General features: G+C 42.9%; 2 protein-coding genes across 2 annotated transcripts; both read left to right on the top strand.

Annotated features, from left to right (window-relative positions):
* Window positions 1-362: 362 nt before the first annotated feature.
* On the top strand, window positions 363-9,675 carry LOC306792941 (adenylate cyclase type 3-like; the record flags this gene model as incomplete). The annotated part of the gene is made up of 20 exons (XM_079290320.1): window positions 363-1,043; window positions 1,877-2,026; window positions 3,074-3,210; window positions 3,319-3,430; window positions 3,853-3,980; window positions 4,341-4,499; window positions 4,586-4,745; window positions 5,183-5,290; window positions 5,489-5,565; window positions 5,663-5,824; window positions 5,990-6,077; window positions 6,373-6,489; window positions 7,225-7,496; window positions 7,662-7,743; window positions 7,947-8,105; window positions 8,494-8,640; window positions 8,744-8,860; window positions 8,999-9,125; window positions 9,210-9,334; window positions 9,480-9,675. 20 exons carry the CDS (start codon window positions 363-365, stop codon window positions 9,657-9,659), a joined length of 3,288 nt encoding a protein of 1,095 aa, XP_079146446.1. The 3' UTR covers window positions 9,660-9,675.
* Window positions 9,676-11,554: 1,879 nt separating this feature from the next.
* Window positions 11,555-27,183, top strand: LOC306793365 (WD repeat-containing protein 26). The gene is made up of 14 exons (XM_079290970.1): window positions 11,555-12,118; window positions 14,247-14,346; window positions 15,320-15,376; window positions 16,790-16,926; window positions 18,560-18,657; window positions 18,782-18,938; window positions 19,098-19,236; window positions 19,439-19,579; window positions 19,927-20,046; window positions 20,700-20,845; window positions 20,947-21,025; window positions 21,146-21,275; window positions 22,910-23,104; window positions 23,303-27,183. Exons 1-14 carry the CDS (start codon window positions 11,814-11,816, stop codon window positions 23,326-23,328), a joined length of 1,830 nt encoding a protein of 609 aa, XP_079147096.1. The 5' UTR covers window positions 11,555-11,813; the 3' UTR covers window positions 23,329-27,183.
* Window positions 27,184-27,561: the final 378 nt, after the last annotated feature.

Below are 27,561 nucleotides of genomic sequence, written 5' to 3'. Positions count from 1 at the left end.
CGCAGTGCAAGAAAGAAGAAGTCTTGGAGCAGCAGCTCCAAGACTGAGAAGCTGTAATCGAATAGACTTTTAAGGACGTTAATGACACCATATATCTGTGTCACATGGTAATCATTTCAAAAGGTAAGCATGTTTTTGGTGGACATACCCGATGGTGAAACTAGTCATTGATAACAACCTGGGATTTAATTATTTTTGCAAAAAAAAATACAAGTAAGTAAACAATGTAATTATCTCCAAAAGTTGCACAAAGATGGGACGCATCAAAACTTTTTCATGGATTTTGGCATTTTGCGCACTTCAGGACTAATGCACAACAGTATTACTTCATGAACCAAGAGGACTGCCGTTATTAAATCAACATGTCTGTGAACCGGATCCATACAACAGACACGGAGCAGCCTGCAGAGTACTCAGTGGAGTACTCGGTGCAGATACCCAGCGATCCGGGTCACGGAGCGGGTCGGTCGCGTGAGGTGACCGTGCTCCAGTCGAGCTGCTGCAGCTGCCTGCCGCGCGCGGTGCGCCTCACCTTTACGCCAGAATCGCTGGAGAGAATTTACCAGAACTACTTTCGCCGACAGAGACAAGAGAACCTGCTCGTGCTGGCGGTGTTCGCTGCTCTCTTCAACAGCTTCATCATCATCATGTGCGCGGTGGTGTACACTCGGGACAAACTGGCGATGGTGGTGGTCGCAGTAGTGGGGCTGGCTGCGGACGTTGTGCTCTACGGGCTGTGCAGGCTGCAGAAGTTGCCCGCGTCGCCGGTCTTACGCGGCGGGGTGCCGTACGTCCTGTGGCTGATGGTCACCGTCCACGTGTTGTGTTACCTGGGTCTGAACAACGAGCGTTTCCCCCAAGCCAGTGACGCGGTGGGCTGGCATGCCTTTTTCAATTTCTGCAGCTTTCTGACCCTCCCACTGAACCTGGTGCCGCTGCTGCTGCTCACAGCCATCTCCTGCGGGATACACACCCTGGTGCTGGGGGTGACCGTGGCTCAAAGGTTTGAGGATAACCTGCAGGGGCCCATGCTGGTGAGACAGGTGAATATGGCCCGCAGTAAAGTTGATATATGGCAGAGCACCCGAGGATGAAAGAGGCCCAGGGTGTCACACAGGTGTGGAAAGCAACAGGGAAGAGTTGGTGTGTGCCTGCATTGATGTGTCCACACTTTATTTTAGAGCAGTGGTCACAAGACAAAGCTGTTGGGAATGTACTGTTTTAGAGAAATGCAGGTGTTAAAGACATGTTAGCTTTGTGTCACACCACAAATAAAAGGATTCCATAACACTTTGCCTGTAAAAAATGCTGCCCTTTGAAAATGGAATTTGTATCAATCATTATTAATTAATTCATTTTTAATTAATTTGGTAATAATACATTTATAATACTATTATTCCAAATTAGTTTCCTTAATATTGTGGCATTATATACATTCAGTGGCTTGCAATTGCCTTTATGCATAAGCATGCAAAGTTGTATAAAATGCAGCATGTGACCCATGATGCCCCAAAATGTAAATAGGAGACCAAACATTTTGATGAAACAATTTTGATAGCGAATTCACGCTTTAATGGATTTATCTTGAAAGGAAAGGCATCAGAACTGTTGTTCTCTCTGGAACAGTGTCCCTTCTTTTTCAGAAAATTCTCTCCTCTTAAACAGTTTTCTAAATTCTGAGTCTTAGTCTGTCTGATTCATCGACATATGATGCCCAATTTAAAAGACAATGTGTCAAATCCAACTGTTGAAGAGTCTGTTTCCACTGGCTCCACATGTTGACTCATGCACGGAGAGTTACAGACGATGGTTACAAAGTGAGAGTATGAGGAAACTAACAACCACCCATGTACACGTCCTCTGACCCTCTCTTCAGCTCATTGCCAACGTGATGCTGAACCTGTGCGCAGCCACGGTGGGTGTGATGTCGTACTACATGGCGGACAGGAAGTACAGGACAGCTTTTTTGGAGGCCCGTCAGTCACTAGGGGTCAAACTCACGCTGGAGGAGCAGAGCACCCAGCAGGTAAGTGGGGCACACACACACACACACACACACAATCACAGGTATACTTTGCTGAATGAGATAATACATTTCCTTATTTGGGTCAAACACACACATGCACGTTTTGCACGAACACACCTGTGGAACACCCTGTGCTGCTTAATTGCGTGTGTTTTGCACAGCTCGGGGCTAATAGGTTGATTAGAGAGACTTGTTTTCACCAACGGAGCCACCGTCAGGGACACAATACAGCAAGCTTGAGCTCTGTGACAACAGAACCTGAACAAAATTGTGGGAAGACATGATTTGATATTTTTAGAGCATGTTTATTGTTTTTAATTATTGCTCTTAGTTTCCCTTCTCATTAACCTATCGACTCTATCTCCTTCAGTATTGTTTTTTCTATTTCATTCCTTTTACAGCTACCTTTATAGTGAAAATGTTGATTATGGTCAAATTCTATGTAAGTTAATTGTCTTAATTGACTAGTATGTAGGCTATCATTTGTTTCTGCACTCCAATGAAATTTTGAATAAATTGACAACGCAGTGCTGCTTCACAGCTATTTTACGCTGTTATGTATTTCTTCTCATACCACAAAGGTGCCAGTATTTTAAATTTGATGGTAATCCATAACTTTAATCTATTCAACTTTAAGATAATGTAACCTATACTGTCTCCAACCTTTATTTTAATTCATTTAGTTCTTTTGTTGGATTTCCTCTCACTTTCTTCTCATTCTTTCCATGATTTTAACAATTTGTGGAAAAAGCAGACCTGTGAGAGTTGTTTATAGACGGGTGGAAAAGATGGGGAATAATGGTGAATATGTAGATGAGGATAGAAAGAAAAGGAGAGTAGATATAATTCCCAAATTGCCTTTACATTGGGGGGCTCGGTAGAAGACATGAAGGCCCAGCCAACCAGTTGACAGGATCCTTTGAGAGTCCCTTTACTGCCTCAGTCATGCTATGCAGACACACACACACACAATACACATGGGACAAATTCAGTATTTCTGTCAGCACTGAACATGACAAACTATGCTTCAACTATGTCTCCATGTAGGAGGAACTATTACTGTCCATACTGCCCAAACATATCGCTGATGAGATGCTGCAGGGCATGAAGAGCCAGGCCGATCAGAATGAGGTCCAGCAGCAGCAGTTCAACACCATGTACATGTACCGCCATGAAAACGTCAGGTCGGGATCACGAAATCAGCTTTTTTTTGATGATTTCATTGTTGCGGGAAGTTTTTTTTTTTACGGCTTGTTAAATGTTACATTGCAACCTCTTCCCTTCTGTTCCAGTATCTTGTTTGCTGACATAGTGGGCTTCACCCAGCTGTCCTCAACCTGCAGCGCCCACGAGCTCGTGAAGCTGCTTAATGAACTGTTCGCCCGCTTCGATACACTGGCAGACGTGAGTGACTGTTTTTCTGTGTCTCCGTTGTAGTTCACTGTATTCTTGTACTCACCATGTCACTGGTGGACCTGGAGATACGTAGGTTGCTCCTATTAAAACATGATGAAGTGCCCTTTAGTTTGCTCTTCCAGTGGAGAAAACTGGATGTAGTGATGTAGCTGGTGCCCTTTTTAAATGTTTCACCCATTCCTCTCAGACAGCCTGAGTCCATCACTGCTCCATGTGCTTGTTTCTCTTCCTTCATTTGATCAAGACAATAAATTGTTTGCTATAGTGTTGGTAGGAGAGCTGGTAACGTTTTATAACTTTGATGTCGCTGATGTGTCATTTTCCATGGTTTTACATTTATAATTTCGTTTTCTCGATTTATTTTGCGACACTTAATTTGAATATGCACAACTTCTCTTGCTCTCTTGCAGGAACATCACCAACTGAGGATTAAGATCCTCGGAGACTGTTACTATTGTATCTGTGGTCTTCCTGACTTCAGGGACGACCACGCTGCCTGCTCCATAATGATGGGCCTAGCGATGGTAGACGCCATCTCGTGAGTAGTGATTTTATTTTCACAAAGAAATACATAAATATGACAAAAGACATAAAACAAAGACATAAGCTTACTGTCGGTGAAGGGAAGGGATGGCGATGATGTAGAGGTGGTATCATGGTTTGTTTATTTGTATATCTTGTGTATGAGACAAAAGGGAATCCTAAAAAAATAGATATAAAAAGTTATACAAGTTTACACAAGAAAAAAGTAGAAAGGAAGAAGTGAAGAGTTAGGAGGACGGTCGTGGATATTTCTGCAGTCAACTATTTAAAGACAGAAGAGAAAAATGGATTCAGCCAAGGAGACATGATTGAATGAAGACACGACAGAGATCCTCCGCTTTCCCTCTTGCTCCAGGTACGTGCGAGAGAAGACCAAAACTGAAGTGGACATGCGTGTGGGCGTTCACACGGGCACCGTGCTGGGAGGAGTGCTCGGGCAGAAGAGGTGGCAGTTTGACGTTTGGTCCACAGATGTCACTGTAGCCAATAAGATGGAATCTGGGGGGATTCCTGGGTGAGAACGCCATTATTTCACTGTCAGGGTGAGCAATCAAATTCTCTCATGCACTTTATTTCAAGAAGGTTTTGTGTGCTGCACAGGAGGGTGCATATTTCCGAGGCCACCAAGGAGTGTCTGCACGGAGAATTTGAACTGGAGCTGGGGGATGGAGGAGAGAGGTGCGAGTACCTGCTGGAGAAAGGCATCGACACTTACTTAGTTCTAGTGCCTAAACAGGTGGCGAATGGGCTCAGTGGAAATGTGAGTTACTACTTTCTTTTCAGGGAAATTATGGTTTTATTGATCAAAAGCATTCTTTCAGAAGTACTCAACACAACATTAAATATAATGCATTTCCTACTTATCATTTTTCTGATTTTCAAAGGTCACAGTGACTTCACGTCTGTACCATTCTTGTCATATCTCAGGAACACACTGAGCAACTTTCTTCAAATTTGGCACAAAGTTCCACCTTTACTCAACGATGAACTGCTTAGAATTTGGTGGTTACTGTGACCTCACAATATACATTGTTGGCCATAACTCAATAATTCATATGCTAATTATGACAATTGTGATGGACAGACAAGGATGTAAACGGCAACTTGACTGGTTTGCGGAGGCCTTCAACTGCAAGGTGGTGATTCCAGTTATTTTAATCTCATTAATAGATGTTTTGCCTGCTTCTCCGCCCTCAGAAACCAGGCACGTTGTCCAACAGAAATTCATACCAGTTAATCAACACTACAGCAACCAATGGGAACGCAGCCTCACCACAATCCACGCCCACTGAGTCTAAACAGGAGGTGAATTTGAATAAATGTCTTTATTTAAAGTTCAACTATAAAATCAGGTCTTTGTATCAGTATATTCATATCACGAGTATATTGATACCCATACATAGAAACATGCACATATTTCTCCATTAAATGCGCAGACATCATTTTCAAATGAAGAGCTTGTTAATCCTTCCTATCCAATCTCTCTTTTCATGTTGACATCAGAGGAATAAGATGGCCGAGGAACAAGTGATCAACAGGCGTTTGCAGCAGGAACTGCTGGAAAGAGAAAGTCAGCAAATGTAAGAAAATCTGACAAATAACAAAAAAAAGATAACAAAAGCAGAGAATGATGATTACAAAAGTTAGACAGATAATTTCTCTCTATGTTCCTCACAGAATGAAGGATCACCAGATCAACCCTCTGTCGTTGCGTTTTGTCGATGCAAAGTTGGAGGAGCACTACTCCTCAGAGAAGGAGAAGCGAAGCGGAGCGGCCTTCTGCTGCTGCATCATAGTGCTCTTCTTCATTACAGCAATGGAGGTGTTCATAGACCCACTGTGAGTTCATATTACTTTCTTACAACATCTCAGAAATTACAGACAAATTACATATAATAATACACACACGTATTTAAATGCTCCCTAAACATCTGTGTGTTCATGTATGAACCAATAGTGCTTTAGAAATGTGAAATTGACTGAAGATGTGTGTTCTCGTTCCAGGTTGGCTGTGAACTATGTGACTCTTGCAATCGGAGAGGTGTTGTTGCTTATCCTCACAGTGTGCTCCCTGGCTGCCATCTTTCCCAGGGTGAGGAAAGAGAATGAGCAAGTTGTGGCGATGTGAAACAGAATTCATATAATTTTATTTATTTGTTTATTTCTATGTCTTTGATCAGCGCTTTCCAACCTTTTTTTGGCTCAAGAACAACATTTTCAACCTCTTCCTATGCAGATGTAAACGATCAAAGAGGGGAACACTAACACTGAGAAATCGTCATTTTTTTATTTCCAATGAGTCGAATCTCTAAAAATTCTGCTCAAAGGCATGAGCAGATTTGTAAAATTGAATGTGTGACATGAGGCTGATGGTTTGTTTGTCACAGATGTTCTCCAAGAGGATGGTGTCTTTCTCGGTGTGGATCGATCGCACGCGGTGGGCCAGAAACACGTGGGCCATGGCGGCCATATTTGTTCTTACCATGGCTGTGATCGCTGACATGGTACGAATGTTATAACTCTCATACATTGCGGGCATGAATGTGTGTGTGTGTTAGGGGTTGGCATTATGACCAGTTTTTCGCACACTGTATTGTAGTTTTATAACACAAAAGCAAAATACATTTTAATATTGTGAAATATGTTGTTTGGCTAATCCAGGGCATTCAAGGACATCATCATATTAATGCAAAACAACAGTATATATCGTCATATCACCCAACCCTAGAGTGTGTGCGTCTTTCCATTCATGTGTTCCCACTTTGTCCTCATCAAGCCATCCCCGCCTTTTATGTGTCTGACTACATGTTCCCAGTGGGGTCCATTAGCTGTCTGTCTCGCTGCTTGCTGGCTCATTTGTCACGGCCCCACTGGGAGCAGCCTGGTACACACACCGCTGCCTTCGAGGTCTGACAAGAATAGAGGACGCTAAAGTCAACATTCTTTTTTCTGTCTTAGCTGCCATGTGGAGGTGACAGGCACAGTGGGACAAAAATGTTAGACGAAAAAAGTAGTCCTACTGTCCCTATTGTTGCCATTGTAACAGCGTTATTGTGAATATATAGTTCATACAGTATATTTAATGTAGAAAATAAACAACCGTATACACTAAATGTGTAAACACATTTTAATTTTTTGACTCTTCATGTTTCAGCACATCATGTCCGAGCTATTAATACTGGGCTATATAACAGGTGTTAAGTAAAAATGACTCATGCCCTTCGTCTCTGATGTTGCAGCTGAGCTGTGTTCCACCGTCCCTTCGAGTCTCCAACAGCACCTCCGGCCCCGTGCTGGAGTCACTCGGTGACCGAGGCTGTGCAGAGAATCCAAAGTACTACAGCTTCATGGCTGTGATGTCACTCATCGCCACCGCCATGTTGGTGCAGGTCAGCCACCTGATCAAACTGGGCCTCATGGTGCTGGTCGTCACTGCAACTGGAGCTGTCAATATCTACACCTGGCGGGACATATATGACCTGTATGACTATATACAGTTTGCCTCATACAGGTGAGAAATGGGTAAAGCAGATCAATGAATGGTGTGTTTTTATGTAATTTTATTGAAAATACTTAGTAAATAAGCCAGTAAAGAACGATTATGCCATATTTACTTATTTTGTTGTTTATAAAATACAGTTGTAAGTCCAGTATACATTATTCTGCTTCTTTCTAGATCATCCACAGTACCATCCAAGTACCTCATGACCGTGATGATCATTGTCATGATGATTGCCTTCTACCTCTTTGCCCGCCATGTGAGTCACAGTCTCCTATACTCCCACACTGTATCACACTTTGCTGACCCACAGCGTTTCTTCTACAGCCTTTAAAGTCAGCACCTACAGAGGAAAGCTTCCTGTCACAGGGCAAAGCAATCATCAAAGAACTTCCTCACGTAATCTAAATATTATACGACTTGCACTCCCTCTGTGGTGTGTGTGTGTGTGTGTGTGTATAGTTGGAGCATCAGTCCAGGAAGCTGTTCCTGTGGAAGATAGGTGTGCACGACCAGAAGGAGAGGGTGTTTGAGATGAGACGCTGGAACGAAGCGCTGGTCACCAACATGCTGCCGGAGCACGTGGCCAAACACTTCCTGGGCACTAAAAAGAGAGATGAGGTACATATGAGCGTGTACCAAGCTACAGGAAGTTGGTTTTTCGGGTGGCAGTGAAAAAAAGAAAGGAAATGTGAAAGCGAGAATGAGAAATGTCAAGGAGGAGGAGGAGGAAGGTCATGATACTGTTTAAAAGTAATTCCAGCTTACACCTCCATCAGGGGACACAGAGATAACTGGTCTAAAGCAACTCAACATACTGTTTATTAAAATATTAAATGAATCACTGTATGTGAGGCCTGTACCTCATCACAATGCAATGTATTGCATATCAGTGCCATCTTGTGGTGTATTTCAAAATGACACATCAAAGCTTTGCTCTGGCCTAAATAATAAATATAGCAATATTAAATCAGAGCAAGCTAACCTCATGTCATTTTGTCATTTGTAGGACCTGTACAGCCAGTCTTACAGTGAAACAGGTGTGATGTTTGCTTCCATCCCAAACTTTTCTGATTTCTACACTGAAGAGAGCATCAACAACGGAGGCCTTGAGTGTCTCAGGATTCTCAATGAGATAATCTCAGACTTTGACAGCGTGAGTCCCAGCTGCGTTTGTACAGCTTGTAGTCGCCATATTGAGACACGGCTCCCAGGTATTAAATACCTAACTCCTAACTGATGCGCTCTTCTTCCTCCAGTTACTTGACAGGGATGACTTCCGCTTCATCACTAAGATCAAGACGATAGGCAGCACCTACATGGCCGCATCCGGACTCACCCCAGAGAGCAACACAAACGGATACAGCAACCGCAAGGTGCGACACTTAAACGGCTTAAATCTTATGAATATACCTCGTGGCAGGTATAACAATCTGTTTCACTATTTTATCTAAACTGGTCCTGCATGTGGTGATGATGATAGTAACTGTGAAGACTGTGCTGTTGCTCCACAGCCAGAGGACCAGTCACTGATCGAGCGCTGGCAGCACCTCGCTGACCTGGCAGACTTTGCCTTGGCCATGAAAGTCACCCTGAACAACCTCAACAAACAGTCCTTCAACAACTTCATGCTCCGAATCGGTTAGTGTGTGTGTGGCTGCGCGTGTCTCTAAGCACATTTGCAAGCATGTACATGTACCATGTTTCCTTGTTGATCCCCTTCAGGTCTGAATAAGGGGGGAGTTTTGGCTGGAGTGATTGGAGCTCGTAAACCTCACTATGATATCTGGGGCAACACAGTCAATGTGGCCAGCAGAATGGAGTCCACCGGAGTGATGGGAAACATCCAGGTAGCACCGACACAAAAGCACACATACAGCATGCTTGACTGTATCCTGTTATTACTCTTTTTTTAATTATTTCATGCTCATTTTCAACTTCAAATTTCGGTTTTTGTCCATCTCCTTTAAATATTATGTGCTGCTCTGCCCTCAGGTGGTGGAGGACTGCTACGACATCTTGAAGGAGTATGGCTTCCGCTTCATCCGGAGAGGGCCCATATTTGTCAAAGGGAAAGGGGAGCTGCTAACCTTCTTCATGAAAGGAAAAGACAACCCCAGTAGCAATGGTGGTCCAGTGACCACTGCCCTTCCACACCAAGTCGGTGAACTTTGAATATTCTCACCTGGTGAAAAGCCGTTAATTAAAAGATAAGCCTGGGCATAATGTCCAATTGTCTCTCATATACACAGGTTACTTACATATATCTTTTTCATAAGCTCTGTCGGAATGTAAAGCATATGGAAGTAGACCAACACAACAAAACAATACTATTATAAGCATTACAACTGTGAAATACCATTTCACCCACAAAGAAATTGATGAAGATAAACTGATTCTGTATAGTTGTACATAACTCAGATATACAGTTTACGATTTCACAGAGCTCCTGCAATGAGAATAACAAGCTTGGGACAGACATATAAAGTACTTTCCTTTGTTTAATCTATTTTGTTTCTTTTTTTTTAACTCAAGTTTTGTTCAATATTGTAGCTTAATCACACTGTATTTATATTGTGTCAATAAAACATGTTTGCACTATGTTTTTGAGATTACTATGCAGGATCTTGCTGTCTTGAGAATTATCCTAGTAAAAACTACCAGTGGGGATTAATTGTTTATTGCTAATCATTTACAGACATAAAAATTCAAACAAAGAGAAAATTCTAAGTTATTTCTCAAGTCAGTGTCACCTATTATATATGCAGTTGAATTTAGTTTTGTAGTAAAAATAAGAAACGATCTATGCTAAATGTTAGCACGTTGGTATTCTAATGTTACTACTATATTACCATGCTAAAGGAATGCACTGTTATAAGACAAAGGCAGGTCAATAGTGCCGGAATGGTGATCTAATCATATGGATGTCCCTGACCAGTTGTTTCTTGATTATTCAGTCATTCTTTGATCAATTCCTTCATTTACACATACTGTATGATGGCAAAGTACCTTGATCAGACTTTGTCAGTTAGTTATCCTGGACAAGTTGGAAATGGGCCTGGGTTGATCAGTTACAGGCACACACTTCTAAATGTCCACAAGAGCATGGCACCACTACAAAGTCAACCTGCCTGATTCTGCAGGCTGGCTCACTAGAATGGCTTACTGTGACACTTAAGGAGCAGAGTCAACAATAGTGTTATTTGTTACACCTGTGCTTTTCCTGCTAAATCAAGTTGAAATGTCTCCTGACAAAAAATGTTATTTCTGTTCGTCTTTCTTTCTATATGAATATTAACCAAATGAAAATAATTATAAAATAATTTGAACAACAATAATGATGATGATGATGACAACGGTTATGCGTTTTATGGTTTTTCAGAAGTGGCTGAAACAAATATAGATTAAAGTGGTGTATGCCAATGTTGCAGAGTTTGAAGGTGTTCAAAGTGATATCAGATGATATGACCTTTATTGTCCCCAAGGGGAAATGCTACAAATATGGAAATATGGTCATGGCAAGCTGTTATTAGATATTTCAGTTTATAGTGAAGTGTATCGTTTTTTTTTATTTTAGTCCACTTTTAGCCAAAATCCTGTCAACCTTTAGCCAAAAATCTAACAACCTCTATTTGCATAAAACATTTTGGGCAACATGATTTATTGAGTTATGAGTGGTTAAATAAAAAATGTAAAAACTGCACACCTGTGGAAATTAAATATGCGGTTAAGACGTTACTCCAATTTTAAATTCCGGGTATATTAAATTAAATTGTATTGGTATAAAGTATATTAAATCATTTGAATGCGATTTGTTAACGTTTTATAATTATAATGCTAACTCGGTTCTCATGCACAACCCATGGATTATAATTCTACCCGGAAGCTTGGTAGTGTAGGAATTTCCGGTTACGTCAGGGCGTCAGGACTCCATTAGAACTGCAGCTGATTTGAGAGAAACAACAACAAAAACGGGCTAACTGACAGCGCTCTCATAGTGACAGTCCGTTCTTAGCCAGACAACGAGGCCTCAAATCTGGAAGCTGAACCTTAATTTCCCACCCGGAGCTCCGCCGGCTTCTAACCACGGCCGCTCTCGGTGAGGAAACTCTGGCCTCCGCTTCCTCCTCCTCCGACTCGGACACCGGCGGAGCGTCGCCGCCCCCGCGGAAGAAGCACCGAGCCTCGGCGGCGGAGGGAGCAGGAGAGCCCGGGGCTTCAGCAGTTATAACAGGCCTAACCGGAATTGTCTCAGGACTTGCTACTCACTCTCAAGCCACCTCTGCCATCCACTTTAACCGAAGTGTTGTCAATAACCTCAGCAGCAGCATGCAGGCAAACGGGGCAGGACAGGGACAAGAATCTTCAGAGCTATCCTGCCTTAACAGCGCACAAAACGGGGAGTCTTCCTCGGCCGGAGGAAGCCACTCCAACGGGCTCCTCTCCAGCACGGACAACGGGAATAGTGTCGGTACCAGTAACGGGTCTTCAACCGGGCCCGTTTCGGGGACTTCGGCTTCCTCCACGGCTTCGGGCTCGGAGGTCGGCTCTCTGAAAAAGAAGAAACGACTATCGCAGGCGGAGGAAGATGTCATACGATTAATAGGGCAACATCTCCACGGACTAGGGCTGAAGTAAGTTTATTCAAAGTCAGGGGAAGAAAACTAACGTACAGTAAAACACATAACATTAGCGTTGGACGTGTGAAGTGTAATCTAACATTACTAGTGTTTCGCGTGAAAGTGCCAAACAGCAGATGGCAAAAAGCGCTATTAGTGCGCTTAACAGACACAAACATGGGGGGATGGGGCAGTTAGCCTGTGAGCTCGGCAGTTTGTAGAAAGAAGGGGTCCATCTTGCACAATAACAGTTAGCTTCATAGCTAACAGCACTAGCCTGCGCTGATGTGTTATGTACTGACACTAAACAACACAAACATAAATGTAACATTTGGCTGTTTTAACAAATCCATCTTAAGTTAAAGTATGTTTCATACGCCAGTCACGCCACGATGTGTTAATTAACGTTATATATATTTCGTACTGAATAAAAGCCATTACATAATCTATTACTAACGTGTATCCAGAGATCCGCTTATTTCTTTTTTTAATGGTTTGTAAAGCATACAATGAATGTCATGCGAATGTTTAAACTTGATTTAGCGTCTTAGCTACAAGTACACAAGCAGGATTATCGAGTTTGCAGTGTAATGCTACATATTTTGCTTGTCAATCCTTTTTGCAAAAATGTGCGGAGGAAATGTTACTGTGTGGATTGCCAATGTCGGTTTTCGCCCCGTTTGATGTGTTTTTTTTTTTATCATGTTCTTTGCTCTGTTTTTTTTACAAGACTGTGTGCATGTAACGTTAATGTGTCTGCCACACTGTACCAACCAGCATGGTTCTGAAAACCGTCCTGGTTATTTTAGTATTGCACGTCCTGAGCTGTCATTTTCTCAACTTGTTTATGCATCACCATTTTACACAGCTTGTCTCATAAACACGATCACTTCTTTCCTAGATTAATGTCTTATATATTTTTGACGCTGTCACTGTGTCAGCGCAATGTGTCAACATGCATCGTGGCATACTTATTTAAAGAGAGCAATCGATACCGCGGGCGACATTTGGATCCTGGATTGAACAGAATCTGTTGGTTTTATGGCGGCTGAAGAATGCGCTTTCTAGCAGCTGTTTTTTTAGGTAGAAGCTCTGTGTTGAGAATCTAATTATAGCATTGTGGGGTTTTCGAGAAAGGTATCCTAACGTTCGCACTCAAAGTGGCTGTGGTAGCCACCGTTTGTGTATCTAGACATCTGCAGATCTATGGCATCCAGCTGAGAACGTGTAGCTGCCATTACAGGGCATTATAAAAGACAGCTTAACATGGCTATGTTTATAAGGAGGGTGGGCCCGGAGGGGGGAGGGGGGGGGGGGATACATGACATTGCCTGGTATGAAACAGAGCCCCTACATTTCAGCTGGGGAAATGCAAGAGAAATCAGTGTTTCAGCCAGCTGGATGAGAGACTCAATACAGCTGCTGCGCCACTCCATTGACACCTGAGAATGATGTCATCATGCTGAAGGTGTCAGCCACCCCCCATCCCCAACCCACTTGCATTATCTCTGTTACACACACACACACGCGCACATCTCAGCAGACTTGTGCGGAGTGTGTTTGGGCAGATGGTTATGGTTCATGGTTGACAGGCCGAGAGGATGATGTCAACTGCAGTGGAAGCTCGGTTCATGTTAATAAACCTCCCACTGTCCACAAATACTGCTCTGGTAACACGACTGCTCGGACTGGCTTCCCCCCCCCCCCCCCCCCCCCAGACATCATTGGCCATGAACGTGCCTTCATTCCATTGTCAGCAAATTACGTTATTATTGTCCCGGTGCTAAAATGATTGTTGCATATCTCACATTTACCTATTTGCTATCCTTGTAAACATGGTCCAGTCACAGGGGAGAGATGCCATATAGGTGATGAGATAATCAAGAAAAGTTTAATAATCTGCCTAGAAATACCACTTTATATAATCACGATGAGCTAACTTTTTAACATCATACGAATGAGCTCTGCTTGGCTTTGAAATACAGTCTTTGCACTTTATTCTTAAGTTAAATATGATTTTTTTTAAATGCAGTTTAAAGCTATTTGCGCCTTTCTTTTATTCCACTTGTCTAGTGTCTATATTCCAGCCTAACTTTCTCTGCCTTTCTTCCCCCCCCCCCCCCTTCTCTCTCTGTCTCTGCAGTCAGACAGTGGACCTGCTGATGCAGGAATCAGGCTGCAGACTAGAACACTCCTCAGCTACCAGGTTCCGCAACCATGTCATGGAGGGAGAGTGGGACAAGGTTGGTCTTGAGATACACTAAATACACACCTTGATAGTCAGGGAATTGGTAATTAAGAGTGTCCTTATTCTACTGTAAGATGGAGAGCTTGTTTGCTTAGTCCAGAAACCAGCATGCAAATATCTCTGCAGATTGTCTCGTATGTCTTATTGACAAAGGCAAATATTATTCCTGTTTCCTAACCCTGGGAAAACATAAGCAAAGTTCGTATAGTGATCTGCATTGGGCCACAGTTGCACAAGCTCACAGTATTATTTATGTGTTGTACGCATTTTATACACATTTCTGATGAGTACCAGTGAAACTGTTTTCTTGACTAACAGATCTTACTGTTAACATGCTATTTGACTTTGGAACTGGCAATTATAGAACACATAGCTTTGTTGAAGCTCTTTAACCCTCAAGCACAGAATTCATGTATTTCATGTCAAGGATTAATGATGGAACAGACATGTTCGTGTAATTTGCTTTTAAATCAACACTCAGCTGTATTAACCTGTTCTGCAGTAGAATAACTTTCATTTCAACATTTAAGAGCGGAGGCTTCTAAAATAGAAAAACACACATCTCATTCAACATGGCACTGTGAATCTTCTGGAATAATGACCTATGTCAGAACTGCAGGGTAGAATATTAACACCAGCACTGAGCCAAATGGAATACATTTTTAGATGTGGCAGGTAGGGTTGTGCTCTCCACAAACCAACCGTGAACCAACCACTGTTTTGATTCCCAGAGTCTAGTTTTTCTACTGGCAAAATGGTACAAGATGCGGTATGTTTTGAGAGACGTAAAGGTGTTTTGTTGTCATCGGACTCATTGTTATATCCTCAATTGACTCATCAAGAAAGAAGAATGTGACCATAAGATCTGTATTACTGCTCGTGTGATTCGTTTTGTCTCCTGTCCATGCTTGGAAACTGCTGAGCTGACCATTTCTCTCTTTCGTCTCTCCCCTTTTGTTTTGATGCAGGCTGAGAATGATCTCAATGAGCTGAGAGCACTGATGCATTCTCCCAATGCCATTGTGGTAAGCTCCCCTTGAACTGAACTGAATGACAGCCGGTCAGTTAGAAGGCACAACTGGAGGTTCGAGAATGGTACAGTTAGAATGCGGGGCAGCAGCTTCTGGTTGGGGAACACTGAAAAGCTAAATAAAATGTTCTGGGTGACACAGCAGGATGGAAACCACATTAGAGTTATGTAATGAATGCATCATTCTGTTGTTTTAAGGAAAATTTGGTTAGACTTTTATTTATTGATTTGATTTGATTTATCTTATATATTCCATGCAACTACAGCCGTACTGTTTGGCTGATCTTGGGGGTGTTGCAGATATATTATATGCATCAGATGCATATGAAGCAATCGCAGTACAGAAATGACCAAATATGTTTTAAATGGTTCAAGCTTTCTCCATTATATACGTTGTGTTCGAGAGATTTAGATAGTTTTTTTTAATTTCAATATATATCTTTTAGTACATAATATATCATTGTCACAATTAATTTAAATAAAACTAAGGAATACTTTATACTTTAATTTTGAAAAGCTCAATGTCAGTGTTACAAATTATTTTAATTTAGATGTTAATACAAGTGTATAACCCGAGCTGTGTCCCAGTTCTACACCACATATTAATTCTAACAGTATGTACTGCATCCAAACTGAAAAGTGATAACATTTTAAGATTTGTTTGATAGTGTACAGTACTATAAATGGGGCTAATTGGCCCCAGCTAGCATGCTAATTAGCAGACAAGATGAGCTTCAAAAGTGGCCCTATGTGTCTCAGAGCCTGCTGCTCTGTCAGAAGTCTGTCTAACTGCCATCCCCAGTTGGGTTATTGAGAGAATGCCTACAGCTGTTGATTTTCAACTGTAGCCATTTTAGGTCTGGAGCAGTAGCAGGTTCGTGTTGTCATTGTCAACATGACTTTCACTGCAGTTCTTGTCGGCAGATCAGTCGGAGAGTTGGGAGGTGTCTGTGTGTTCGTGCACTCTTTTATTTGTAGACCTTTGTGGGCGGATGTTTTCTCGTATATTTATGTGTAGTAGATTTAACTGTTGTTAGGGCTACAGCTCCTTCTGCATACCTGAGATGAGACAGAGACTCTTGATAAGTCTTAAAGCTGACCAGCAGTGACTGGCAAACACTTGCCAGTAGTCTTCAGTATGAAGGAAGTAGGCTATTGGCATTACCACATGTCTACCATATCTAACATCTATAAATGTGTTCTAATACAGCTTTCACCCTCGAAACATGAATCTTTGCATGTCCTTCCATAGTCATGCAGACCAGCTGTTGGACCAGAGGTTGAAATAGTTTCTTTTCAATAAAAAGGGAAACCTGACGCAGTATTATCAGCTTGTTTGTCATTATTTTCTTCCTTTTTTTTTTAATATAAAGTCTCTTCTCTGTACTTGTGTCCCTCTTCTACTTAGCGTATGAAGTTCCTGTTGCTGCAGCAGAAGTACCTAGAATATCTGGAGGATGGCAAAGTCCTGGAGGCTCTGCAGGTGCTCCGGGGAGAGCTGACGCCGCTCAAGTACAACACAGATCGCATCCACGTACTCAGCGGGTACGGTTACAAGTTTGATACCGCATCTGTGTCACTGCAGTCCACCAGTTCACCCTGTCTACACAAATACACACATACGAGCTTAGATAGCTTTGTAATCAGTCATTATAAAGCGACCACCTCTGGGTCAACTATAGAGCCAGGGTTTTAATGGAGGCTGGTGAATACATCTCTTAAGTAACCGCAATGTTTTTAACCAGTCAAATCCACTGTGTAAATATTATGCTAAATCCGTATGTTGTAACACAGTTACTGTTTATCAAGTTACACAATGAACTGTAGGATAGGATGCCTGTTTTCGGTAGAGATGTGTATTTATCTTCTTTAGTGAGGGGAAGCATGACGATTGACAATAATCATGTGGCCTTTAAAAAAATAGTTTCACTGTTAACTCCTGATTCTGTTTTTGTCTTTCACGGCATGTTGAAATCACTGGTTTGGATCAATATTCCTCCATGATCTCTAGTTTGTATAATAATAATAATAATAATAATAATAATTTGGTTGTCCAATATACATATACTATAAATTGTTCCACTGACATTCCTGTGATCCATCATCTACACTGCCGACAAGCCTGTTTGTCTTCACAGATCTGTCATTGCATTTCCGACAGCTCGTCCCTCAAAAAATAACTGCATCCAACGTTTCCTCATTCAGGCAGCATTATTCCTAATAATAATAATAATAATAATGTATTTTATTTGTAACGCACTTTTCATTTTTATTTTTTTTTAAATCTCAGAGTGCCACAGAGCCAGTACATAGTAAAAAGCACAGTTAAAACATTAAAAAAAAACTATAATAAAATAAAAACCAGTGAATGAACAGAAACGCAAAAGAAATAACTGACAGTGACTTAGGTCAGAAAGGCTTTCCTGAATAAAAAGGTTTTTAGGCCAGTCTTAAAAGAGATCAGTGTCTGTGTTGCCCTTAGGTGGTCAGGGAGACTGTTCCATAGGCGTGGAGCTGCCGAGCCATATGCCCGGTCGCCCATGGTGTGGAGCTTGGTGCTGGGGGTGCGGAGCTTGGTGCTGGGGACCCGGAGAAGCGAGCTGTTTGATGATCTGAGGGTGCGGGTGGAGATTTGGGGAGTGATGAGATCTTGTAGGTAGGGAGGTGCATGTCCATTTATGCATTTGTGTGAGTAGTAGGACTTTGTAGTCAATCCGGAATGAGACAGGGCGCCAGGGATAAGTGATTTGAGCAGAGCAGTAGGAATGGGGTCCAGGGTACAGGTACAGGGTTTCATTTTTCTGAGGATTTCCTCAACATGGCTCTCCTGAACCTCAGCAAGATGTAGAGGAGACAGCACACTCGCAGATAAGGTGTTTGTATCGGAGGGAAGCAAAGATGGAGAGCTGGACATCAGAGAGCGAATGTTGTTTACCTTGGATCTGAAAGAGTCAATGAAGCTGTTGCATTGTGCCTCTGTAGCCTCAGTTGAAGAGGATGGTTGTGGTTTCAGGAGATGGTTTATGGTTGAAAAAAGCTGTTTAGAGTGTCCTAACACGCTAATCACTGTGTTGTGAGTATTGTGTGCTCCTGCTCTGGCTGGTAACTTGTCAACATGTAACTTTATTTTGCTGTATTTCTTACTGTGTATGTTGTTTTTTTTTGTGTCTTCCTACAGGTACCTTATGTGTAGCCATGCTGAGGACCTGAAGGCCAAGGCAGAGTGGGAGGGCAAGGGCACCGCATCACGCTGCAGACTGCTGGACAAGTTACAGAGTGAGGAAACATGTCTTTACACTAGCCCTCTAGAGCTAACACACACACACATTTTGCATATCTACAATGCTACTAAAATGGCACTACATTAATAACCCATTTGTCTGCTTCTATCTCTCTGCAGCGTACCTGCCACCTTCTGTGATGCTGCCCCCTCGGCGGATGCAGACCCTCCTGCGGCAAGCAGTGGAGCTGCAGAGGGACCGCTGCCTCTATCACAACACCAAGCTGGACAGTAATCTGGACTCGGTCTCTCTCCTCCTCGATCATGTCTGCAGCAGGTTGGTACTGCACAGCTAGCGTGCTACTCAGGCCCCTCAAGGCCTCAATTTTGGATTATCAAACTGCAGCATCAATTTGCTGCACTACTGGTGTTGTTCTATAAATGTAAATCTTGCAACATGAACATTTTAACCGTTTGGTCGTTTTCCATATCACAGGAAGCAGTTCCCCTGTTACACTCAACAGATACTGACAGAGCACTGCAACGAGGTGTGGTTCTGCAAATTCTCAAATGACGGCACCAAACTAGCCACCGGCTCCAAAGACACTACAGTCATTATTTGGCAAGTGGACCCGGTGAGTATTTTAAAAAATACCTAAATAAACACACACTACCTCCTTTTTTCTTTTCTTTTTTTTTCTTTTTTTCTTTCTTTTTTTTAATGAGTCCAAAGCTAAAATGACCCTGCTGGAATGTGGTGGTCACAGTGACAGGGCCCAGCCCTCAGTGTGTGAGAATTAATTTCATCATAATCCTCTTCATCCCGTCTTTGTGTAGGAGAGCCACCAGTTGAAGCTGCTGAGGACCCTCGAGGGTCACGCATACGGTGTCTCCTATTTAGCCTGGAGTCCCGATGACACCTACCTGATCGCCTGTGGACCCGACGACTGCTCTGAGCTGTGGCTCTGGAATGTTCAGGTAACAGTTCTACGTGTTTCATATCCCACTGCACATCATCTTGGACTTGTGATACCCTTTAAACAACTGTTTCCGTGTAACAGCCCCAGTTTTCATGTGAACATGAGTTACATTTTTCACAAAAGCATTGATCGGTGATGTCAAATACTTGAGATTGCAGAAAAGAAAAACATGGCTTCCCATAGATGCACTGTAGGCTGTGTACTCAATGACCTCCCCTTCCATTATATCCACCCCTCCCCCACTTTGACTTAATGTTTCTTCTTGCTGTCTTTCCCCCCCCCCCCCCTTCTATTTTTCTCGACTCGTGTTTTTCATCTGTCTCTGCCAATCCCCTTGATGAGCAGACGGGGGAGCTGCGGACCAAAATGTCCCAGTCCCACGAAGACAGTCTGACCAGTGTGGCATGGAACCCTGATGGCAAACGCTTTGTCACCGGAGGACAGAGGGGACAGTTTTATCAGTGTGTAAGTGAATGGGTCATTTTCCCCGAAAAGTATTGTTATAATGGGACGTGTTGAGTCAGTAAATACCCAGTAAATCCATTTCATGGATCATCTTTGTATTGAATCAATGCTGTGTGTATAAATGTATGTGTGAGTTTATATATATATTATGTATAGAGAGGCAGAGAGAGCTGTTAAACATGCTGAATTGATGACTTTAAGCAGGTTGCTTCGAGATAAATTGGATCTTTGTGTGTAATGATTTTCTAGCCAGGAACCCGGTGAACGCACAAGGAGGAATATGTTTTTTTTAGCACATTTCTTTCAGGAAGGGTTTGGGACGTTAATGCGTTTAACTAGGCCTGCTGCGCATGACTCTGTATAATTGATGATGCGTGTATGCTAGAAATGAACATTTGAACTTGTCTCACACACATTTTAATGAGCTCCAGAAATGGCTGCAGTACAAATGACAAAATGCACAAACCTGTCACATGTTGAGAGGAAGGAAAGCAGCTCAACTGTACATGTTCCTCCAACTTAACCTTTTCTAAATAGTCTGGTTGTTGCGCTGTGGTGGCATCTGACCGGTTGCTTTTCTTAAACACAGTCGCCCATGTTTTCATTCCCCTGTCAAGAATAAGAGATGAGGGATCTTCTGTCTGTGTTGTCAGGACCTGGACGGTAACTTGTTGGACTCCTGGGAGGGTGTGAGAGTGCAGTGCCTGTGGTGCCTGGGTGATGGCAGAGCAGTGCTGGCCTCGGACACCCACCAACGTATCCGGGGGTACAACTTCGAGGACCTTACGGACAGGAACATGTATGTACCGGCTCCAATAGTCCCCGTACTGTCCCTCCACACGTGTTATGTTTGCATTCGTCAATACAGTGCCTGACTGCCTCTTTACATGCCCTTCACAGAGTTCAGGAGGACCACCCCATTATGTCTTTTACTGTTTCAAAGAACGGAAGATTAGCTTTGTTAAATGTAGCAACTCAGGTAAGCCTTTTGACTAACTCCACTGTCATCGATACGGGTTTCTAAAGAACACTTTGTGTTGAGAAACACTATGCCGGACGTTTCAGCAGTCATAGGCTATCCCTCTACGACCTTTTGTAGGGAGTGCACCTGTGGGACCTTCAGGACCGAGTGCTGGTGAGGAAATACCAAGGTGTGACCCAGGGCTTCTACACCATCCACTCCTGCTTTGGAGGACACAACGAAGACTTTATTGCCAGTGGCAGCGAAGGTACAGTCAGAGAACACTGCAAAGCAACATATTGACAGGGAAAACAGTGTCTCTTTGTAATAAACTGACGTACTTAGACTGCCCCTGCTGATTTTTTTTGTTTTATATATATATATATACATATATTTTTTTTTTAGGGGGTGCGTGAGAGGAAAAGTGTAATGGCGTCTGATGGTGTAATAATATTACATTTTTTTTTTTAAATTAATTTTAATTTAAAAAGTGGGATTTTTCACAAAATAAAAACATGAATTATAAAAATCCCCTTTGTAAGATTTAAAATTAAAAATGTACAATTTAATAAATGCACTTGAGCTCCTTCCGGCAGTCTTGCCGCCTGCCGCCAGTGTACACACTAGCCAGCCTAGCTTGTGCAGCTAACGTCAGCTAACAGCGAACTTCATGCATTCAGCAACATGAATTTAAATATGCTAAACTGGCTGAAATCGGGGAAACTGTCAGGTGGGACATCTGAAGCCATCAGTCGTAAAAGAGGAGAGGGAGGGAGAGAGAGAGAGAGGAATCGGAGGCGAGGGGAACGGAGAGGTGCGTTGGGGAGAGACCGGGGGAAGAAATCGAACGGAGTCAGAGGAAGATGAGACCGAAAAGGAGGAAGGGATAGCACAGACAAATCGGGAGCACATCGGCCCATCGAGTCAAGGTGAAACTAGAGTGAGCATCAGACTGGGAAAAAAAAGAGGAAATATGATGAAAAGTATCTGTGTCTGGGCTCCACTTGGATTGGCAACGCAGATTGCCCAAAGCCACAGTGCGTGGTGTGCAGTGAGGTTCTGGCTAACAGTCTGAAGCTCTTATTTACGTCGCCACCTGAACACCAAGCATGCCAGTGCAAGTCAAAAGTCCCTTACATATTTTAAATCGAAATTGGAGGAGTTAGAAAACAGCCAAAAACAGCTGCAGTCTCATTCATGTGTTGGGTCTATAAATGACGCACTACGGGCTTCATATCTGGTTACAGAATAGCGAGAAAGGGGCTACCGCACACAATCGCCGAAGACGTGTGCTTGCCAGCTGCCAGAGAGATGGTGGAATGTATGATTGGGGAGAAAGAAGCAAAAAAGTTGGACATGATCCCGGTGTCCAACAACACTGTGTCGCCGCATCGATGCTTTGTCCGAAGACATCCTGGCTACATTAGTCGCTCATTAATTGTAAATGAAATGTGATAATCTGCCTCTGAGCCTGTGCGTGTGTCCTCTCATCCGTATTGCTCTTTAAAAGTGACGCCTTGTGTAACTGAAAGTTATTGAAACTTTGTTGCAGTGTTTCAGGGCGTTTTCACACCTTCAGTTCGTTTGCTTTGTTCTGATTCAGGGATTAATATGATACAATGTTGCAGTTTCCCCTTTGTTCGGTTTGTGTTCACACTGCAACATTTAACAGCGGACTAAATATTGTAAACTAACGCCACGCGCGAGCAAACTGTTCTCTCATTGGTCAGATTTTTATGCGGCTGTAAATGGGCTCTGTTGCTTTTTTTTTTTTATTAAGGGGGGGGGGGGGGTGCGCGGCCAAAAACGTTTAGGAACCGCTGCTCTAATCTGTCATTTGTCCGTGTACTGAATATATTTACTTCCACCTGCTTTGTGGCCTCTGTCCTCCCCTCTCCACAGACCACAAAGTGTACATCTGGCACCGGCGTGGCGAACTTCCCATTGCTGAGCTGACGGGCCACACGCGCACCGTTAACTGTGTGAGCTGGAACCCGGCCATCCCGGGACTCATGGCTTCCGCCTCAGATGACGGCACAGTTCGTGTTTGGGGTCCTGCACCCTTTCTCGACACACAAGAGGCGGACGGACTCAACGGTAAGTCTATTTTTTCCCAATAGTGCAAGTAAACATTGTTGGCATAGTCATTTTAACCACCAACATTGTCGTTGCAGCTCGAAACTTGTTCTGTAGAGAGTTAGAGGGCTTTTAGGTGAAACGTCACCGCTGTGTTAAATGTTCTTAAATTAGTTGTCTCTATATTTACCTGATATCTATTTTTTTTTTTCTTCTCAGAAAACTGCAGTAACATGGACAGTTGATGGTCACTCACGGAGCAGATGACATCTCTCTTGAACAACAGTCCCAGAATCCCAGAATAAAAAGAAATCTAAACGGGCAAATACAAATCCAACACCGACCTGAAGCAAGACAAGAATAACAAAGAAAAAGCCACCACGACAAAAAGAGAAAACAAAAGTGAGAAAAAATGTCTCCTGACAGGCCTAGAGAAAACGGTGGAGGCGATGGCGGACACAAAATTCAGGTCCTCAACCAAAACCTGATCCCGACCAAGGGGAAAACCAGTCAATGCCCAGCCGGATACCACCGCCACCCACTGGTGAGCTGGAACAGCTGTTCTCCTCCTCCAACTGACCCTTCTCCCCACCCATCTCGCTGCATGGTCACCAGCCATGCCAGGTCCAGGAGACCCACCTCCACCTCGAGCTTTGGAGCACATCGAGTCCCAGTGATGCCTCCAGACAGACATCGCAGACCAGCCGTCTGCCTGTCTGTCTCTCACATCACCTGTATAACGTCTCCATGGACATGGGTGGGGTGTTGTTGGGGGAGGATGGTGCATCGGGGGGGATATAGCAACTCTTCTGTATGTGTGTTCTCCTCTTCCCCACTCTCTTGCTATATTCTTCGCATTTCATCTGTTGGACAAAGGCTGAAAATCCACCGTGAAAACACTGACCGACCAGCTGACAAAGAACACACTAAAAAAAAAAAAAAGGCTATGCTAAATGTTGGAGTTTTTTTATAATAGTCATAGCGTAATTCTCATTTAAGAGGTGAATCTTAGCTCAAGTAGTGCCCGTGGAAAGCTTTAGCGTGAAGATTCCACTTTGTGTTTCTCGACATTAGGAAAACAAACTTTTAATTCCTTAATTTAACTTCTAACACGGACAGTCGCTGTATTGTCGCCAGCTGACAGCCCCCCCCCCCCCAAAAAAAAACAACCCTCTGTCAAGCTAGCTACCGCACAACTCCATTTACATCTGCCTGAGAGGAGATGGATGGAGGGATTCACAGTTCACATATCAACGGTGAGGGGGTCAGACGTTGGTGGTGAGGTGGGCTTTCCACTGTCGGGACACATACTATGACCGTACTCAAAAGACACGCTTTCGGATGTGAAAGAGTTCAAGTGCAACTTGGCTTGCACACCGGTGACTGCTGTCCCTCCTCTGTGTGTGTGTGTGTGTGTGTGTGTGTGTGTGTGTGTGTGTGTGTGTGTGTGTGTGTGTGTGTGTGTGTGTGTGTGTGTGTGTGTGTGTGTGTGTGTGTGTGTGTGTGTGTGTGTGTGTGTGTGTGTGTGTGTGTGTGTGTGTGTGTGTGTGCGCGAGAGAGAGTGATTGAGGGCAATTATGCATGCACACATTATTGTGAGAGTTGACATTTGTGGGTGCAGGTTTAATTGGTGCGTGTTTTTTGTATGCGTGTTCAATTCACACCAGCAGAAGGTTCACACCCCCGCCCCCCCCCCCCCTCCTCCCCCGTGCGCCAAATCCCATAGCAAAATTGTAAAGAGGATTTTAAACCAATTCTAAGTTATCCAAAGCCCCATAGGGACCTCCATCTGTGGAACGAAGAATACTTGAGAGCCATTTTGTAAAAGAAAATCGTTTTCTTTAATCTGGGGGCTTTAATTTTTACATTTAAATTTGTTTTCTCCTTCCCCTACGTGGCATTCGAACAGCACCGAGTTGTAGGCAGCGGATCGCCTCTGTGGGTAAAAAGAAAAGGACATTTAAAAAAAGAGAGCAGTTTGAGTGAGGCATGTTTCGAAACGCTGTAAAACTGTTGTGTTGTTAGCAAAGGGTCATTTCATATGAGAAGTTAACGATTGCGATTACTGAACGAGTAGTTGGCACGGCCCTAGGGACGAGAGGCACCGATAACCAGAACCGCTCCGCACCCACAACGCTGGGGAGTGTAATCCTAAAACACACACACACAAATTGCCTTCCTGTTCATACAGTTGCACACAAACCTTCAGTATGTATGACCCCCCCCTTCACTGCACTTTGAGTGGTCTTTCTGCTCACTTGCACCTACTGCAGTGGCATAAATCCATGAGCCTCTCCCAGTCTTATGGTCGCCTCAATTGCCGTTCTAATGGCTTCAAAAGGTTGCATTGGCAAAGACTCAAAACCTAACAGGAGACCGCTAAAGGAATTGAACCCTCACTATGCACCCAAAAGCAGTGACTGATCATCTTGTAGACATTGTAGAACTGAACCTCGCCCGTAAAAGGCATAGCAGCCTGATCTCGAGGGTACCACTCTTGGAACGTAGAGAGAATTCAGCATTAACACCCCCTCCCCCCCCACCTCTCCTCCCTTTTGCTCTCCAGCCAAGTTATTCAGTGGTCAGTGCGCCATTCAAAGCTTTCTTCCTCCCTTTTTCAGGGTATGTAATGACTATTTGCTACAGACTGATATACAGTAAAACATGTTTAAAATCAGTGCTTTTCTGTCTGTTTTTATTGAACTTTTTTTGTTACTTCAATTTTTTGTTCACATTATATAATTTTTGGTTGACCTCTATCCCTGTATGATCATATTAAAATATAACCAGACATTTGGAGTCCTCATTTCTTTTGTAGTCCTTTATAAACCCCCCTGTTATTATTTTCTATATATTTTGTTCTGTTCTTTGTATTCAGTTGCATTTTTATCTAATACTACTAATACAAATGAATATGCACAGTAACACCCATGCCAATTGCAGTGGGAAGAGTTTCTAGGAAGTGTGTTACCTACAATCAAATCAGGTTTGAACTTATCCACCCCTCGCCTTTAAGGAGTTTCCGTCATGTGAAAATCGACTTTATCGCATGTCTGTGTAATTGACCGAAATCTCTCTCTCTCTTGGTGTGCCATTGTTGATTGGTCCGACCCTTATTGAAGCCAAATCTCTTGAGGCACGCCGGTGTTTTCCGTGTGTCACGGTCTGATATTCACACTTTGGAAACCTATAGCAACTCCTGGACTGCAGAATGGACTCCTCTGCCACAGCCGACATTATGTCAGAAGACTTGAGGCGAATCGCACACATTAAGAGTTTCAGTTAAGCCCATCATTCACCCGCGGGTGGCAAATGCTGTGTCTGTATGCAACCTTGTGTCTGCTCTTCTCATGTCTGAGTTGTTTCTGGTTCAACTATGTCTTATTTCTCTCTTAGAAGTGATGGTGGGTGGGCGATATTAAGGGCTTACTGTAGCATCTCTAAGTTCCTTGGGATCTGGCGGGAAGGTGGTGACGTGTGTGGCTTTGCGTTCAATGTGTTATTTACAAAAGTGATTGTACTGTTTTGTATTGTTGTGTAGGAAAAGTGTCATGTATGCATATTTTCAATAAAGCATTCAGGGTTTTGAAAAATAAAAGTTTGATGGGACAATAAATTGTGAAGGCCCAGAGAATAAAGTTTTCAGAACCCAGAAAAGCCATCTCTTAAACACAGTGGACCCAGGTTGGCTCTGAATCACTGCTTTGGGCAAAGCATGTGGCAAAGGGTCTCCAGTGGGTTAAATATCCATCAAAGTTCTACTTTGTATTCAGTTGTTTATAATGTAATTTCAGGAGCCAGACCGTCTGGTAAAAGGCTATCTTCGATGCCATTCGGAATAATGAGAACAATTGCAGATTAAGGGGCATTATTTTGAGTCAGTGATGTTGTTTGCCACACATTTCTTTAGACAACTTGCCTTTTACTTTAGGAAGCGGGTGTCCACGGCATGGGTGCTGACAAAAAGTGAGAATATCTTTGGAGACCCAAAGTGTTCAATATTAAAAATTATGAAGTAAATAATCCTGTGACTTGATACAGACCAAATATATAATAAAACCATGGAATTGTGAAATAATCCAATGCATTCTTTTTGAACATTGCTTTGCAGACATAGCTGTCTCTGCCCTTTTTGTCTTGACTGATATATTTGTGATGAAAAGTGGTTTGAAATAAAAGGGTCATTGAGGACAATTCAAACTTGAAAATGGATCTTTTGGAATATGTATATGTGTATGTATTTCATGTATTATTTATTCAATATAGACCACTGCGGGCCTGGAGACTCAATGCGCCACCTGGTGGTCAACTGCTAAATCTAAGTAAAACAAACTGAGACAAATATTAACCATACTTCAAGTATATTACACTACAGAAATGCTCAGTTAGAAATGAAAGGCCTGCATTTAAAATGACTATTAAGTACTCATTATGCAGAATGGCCAGTTTCAGACAATGTATCTTATATTACTGTATTA

This window comes from Melanostigma gelatinosum (assembly GCF_949748355.1).
Source record: "Melanostigma gelatinosum genome assembly, chromosome: 19".
Classification (NCBI taxonomy): domain Eukaryota; kingdom Metazoa; phylum Chordata; class Actinopteri; order Perciformes; family Zoarcidae; genus Melanostigma; species Melanostigma gelatinosum.
Note: the sequence above shows the minus strand (reverse complement) of the source record. Positions and strands in the feature narration are given on the sequence as shown.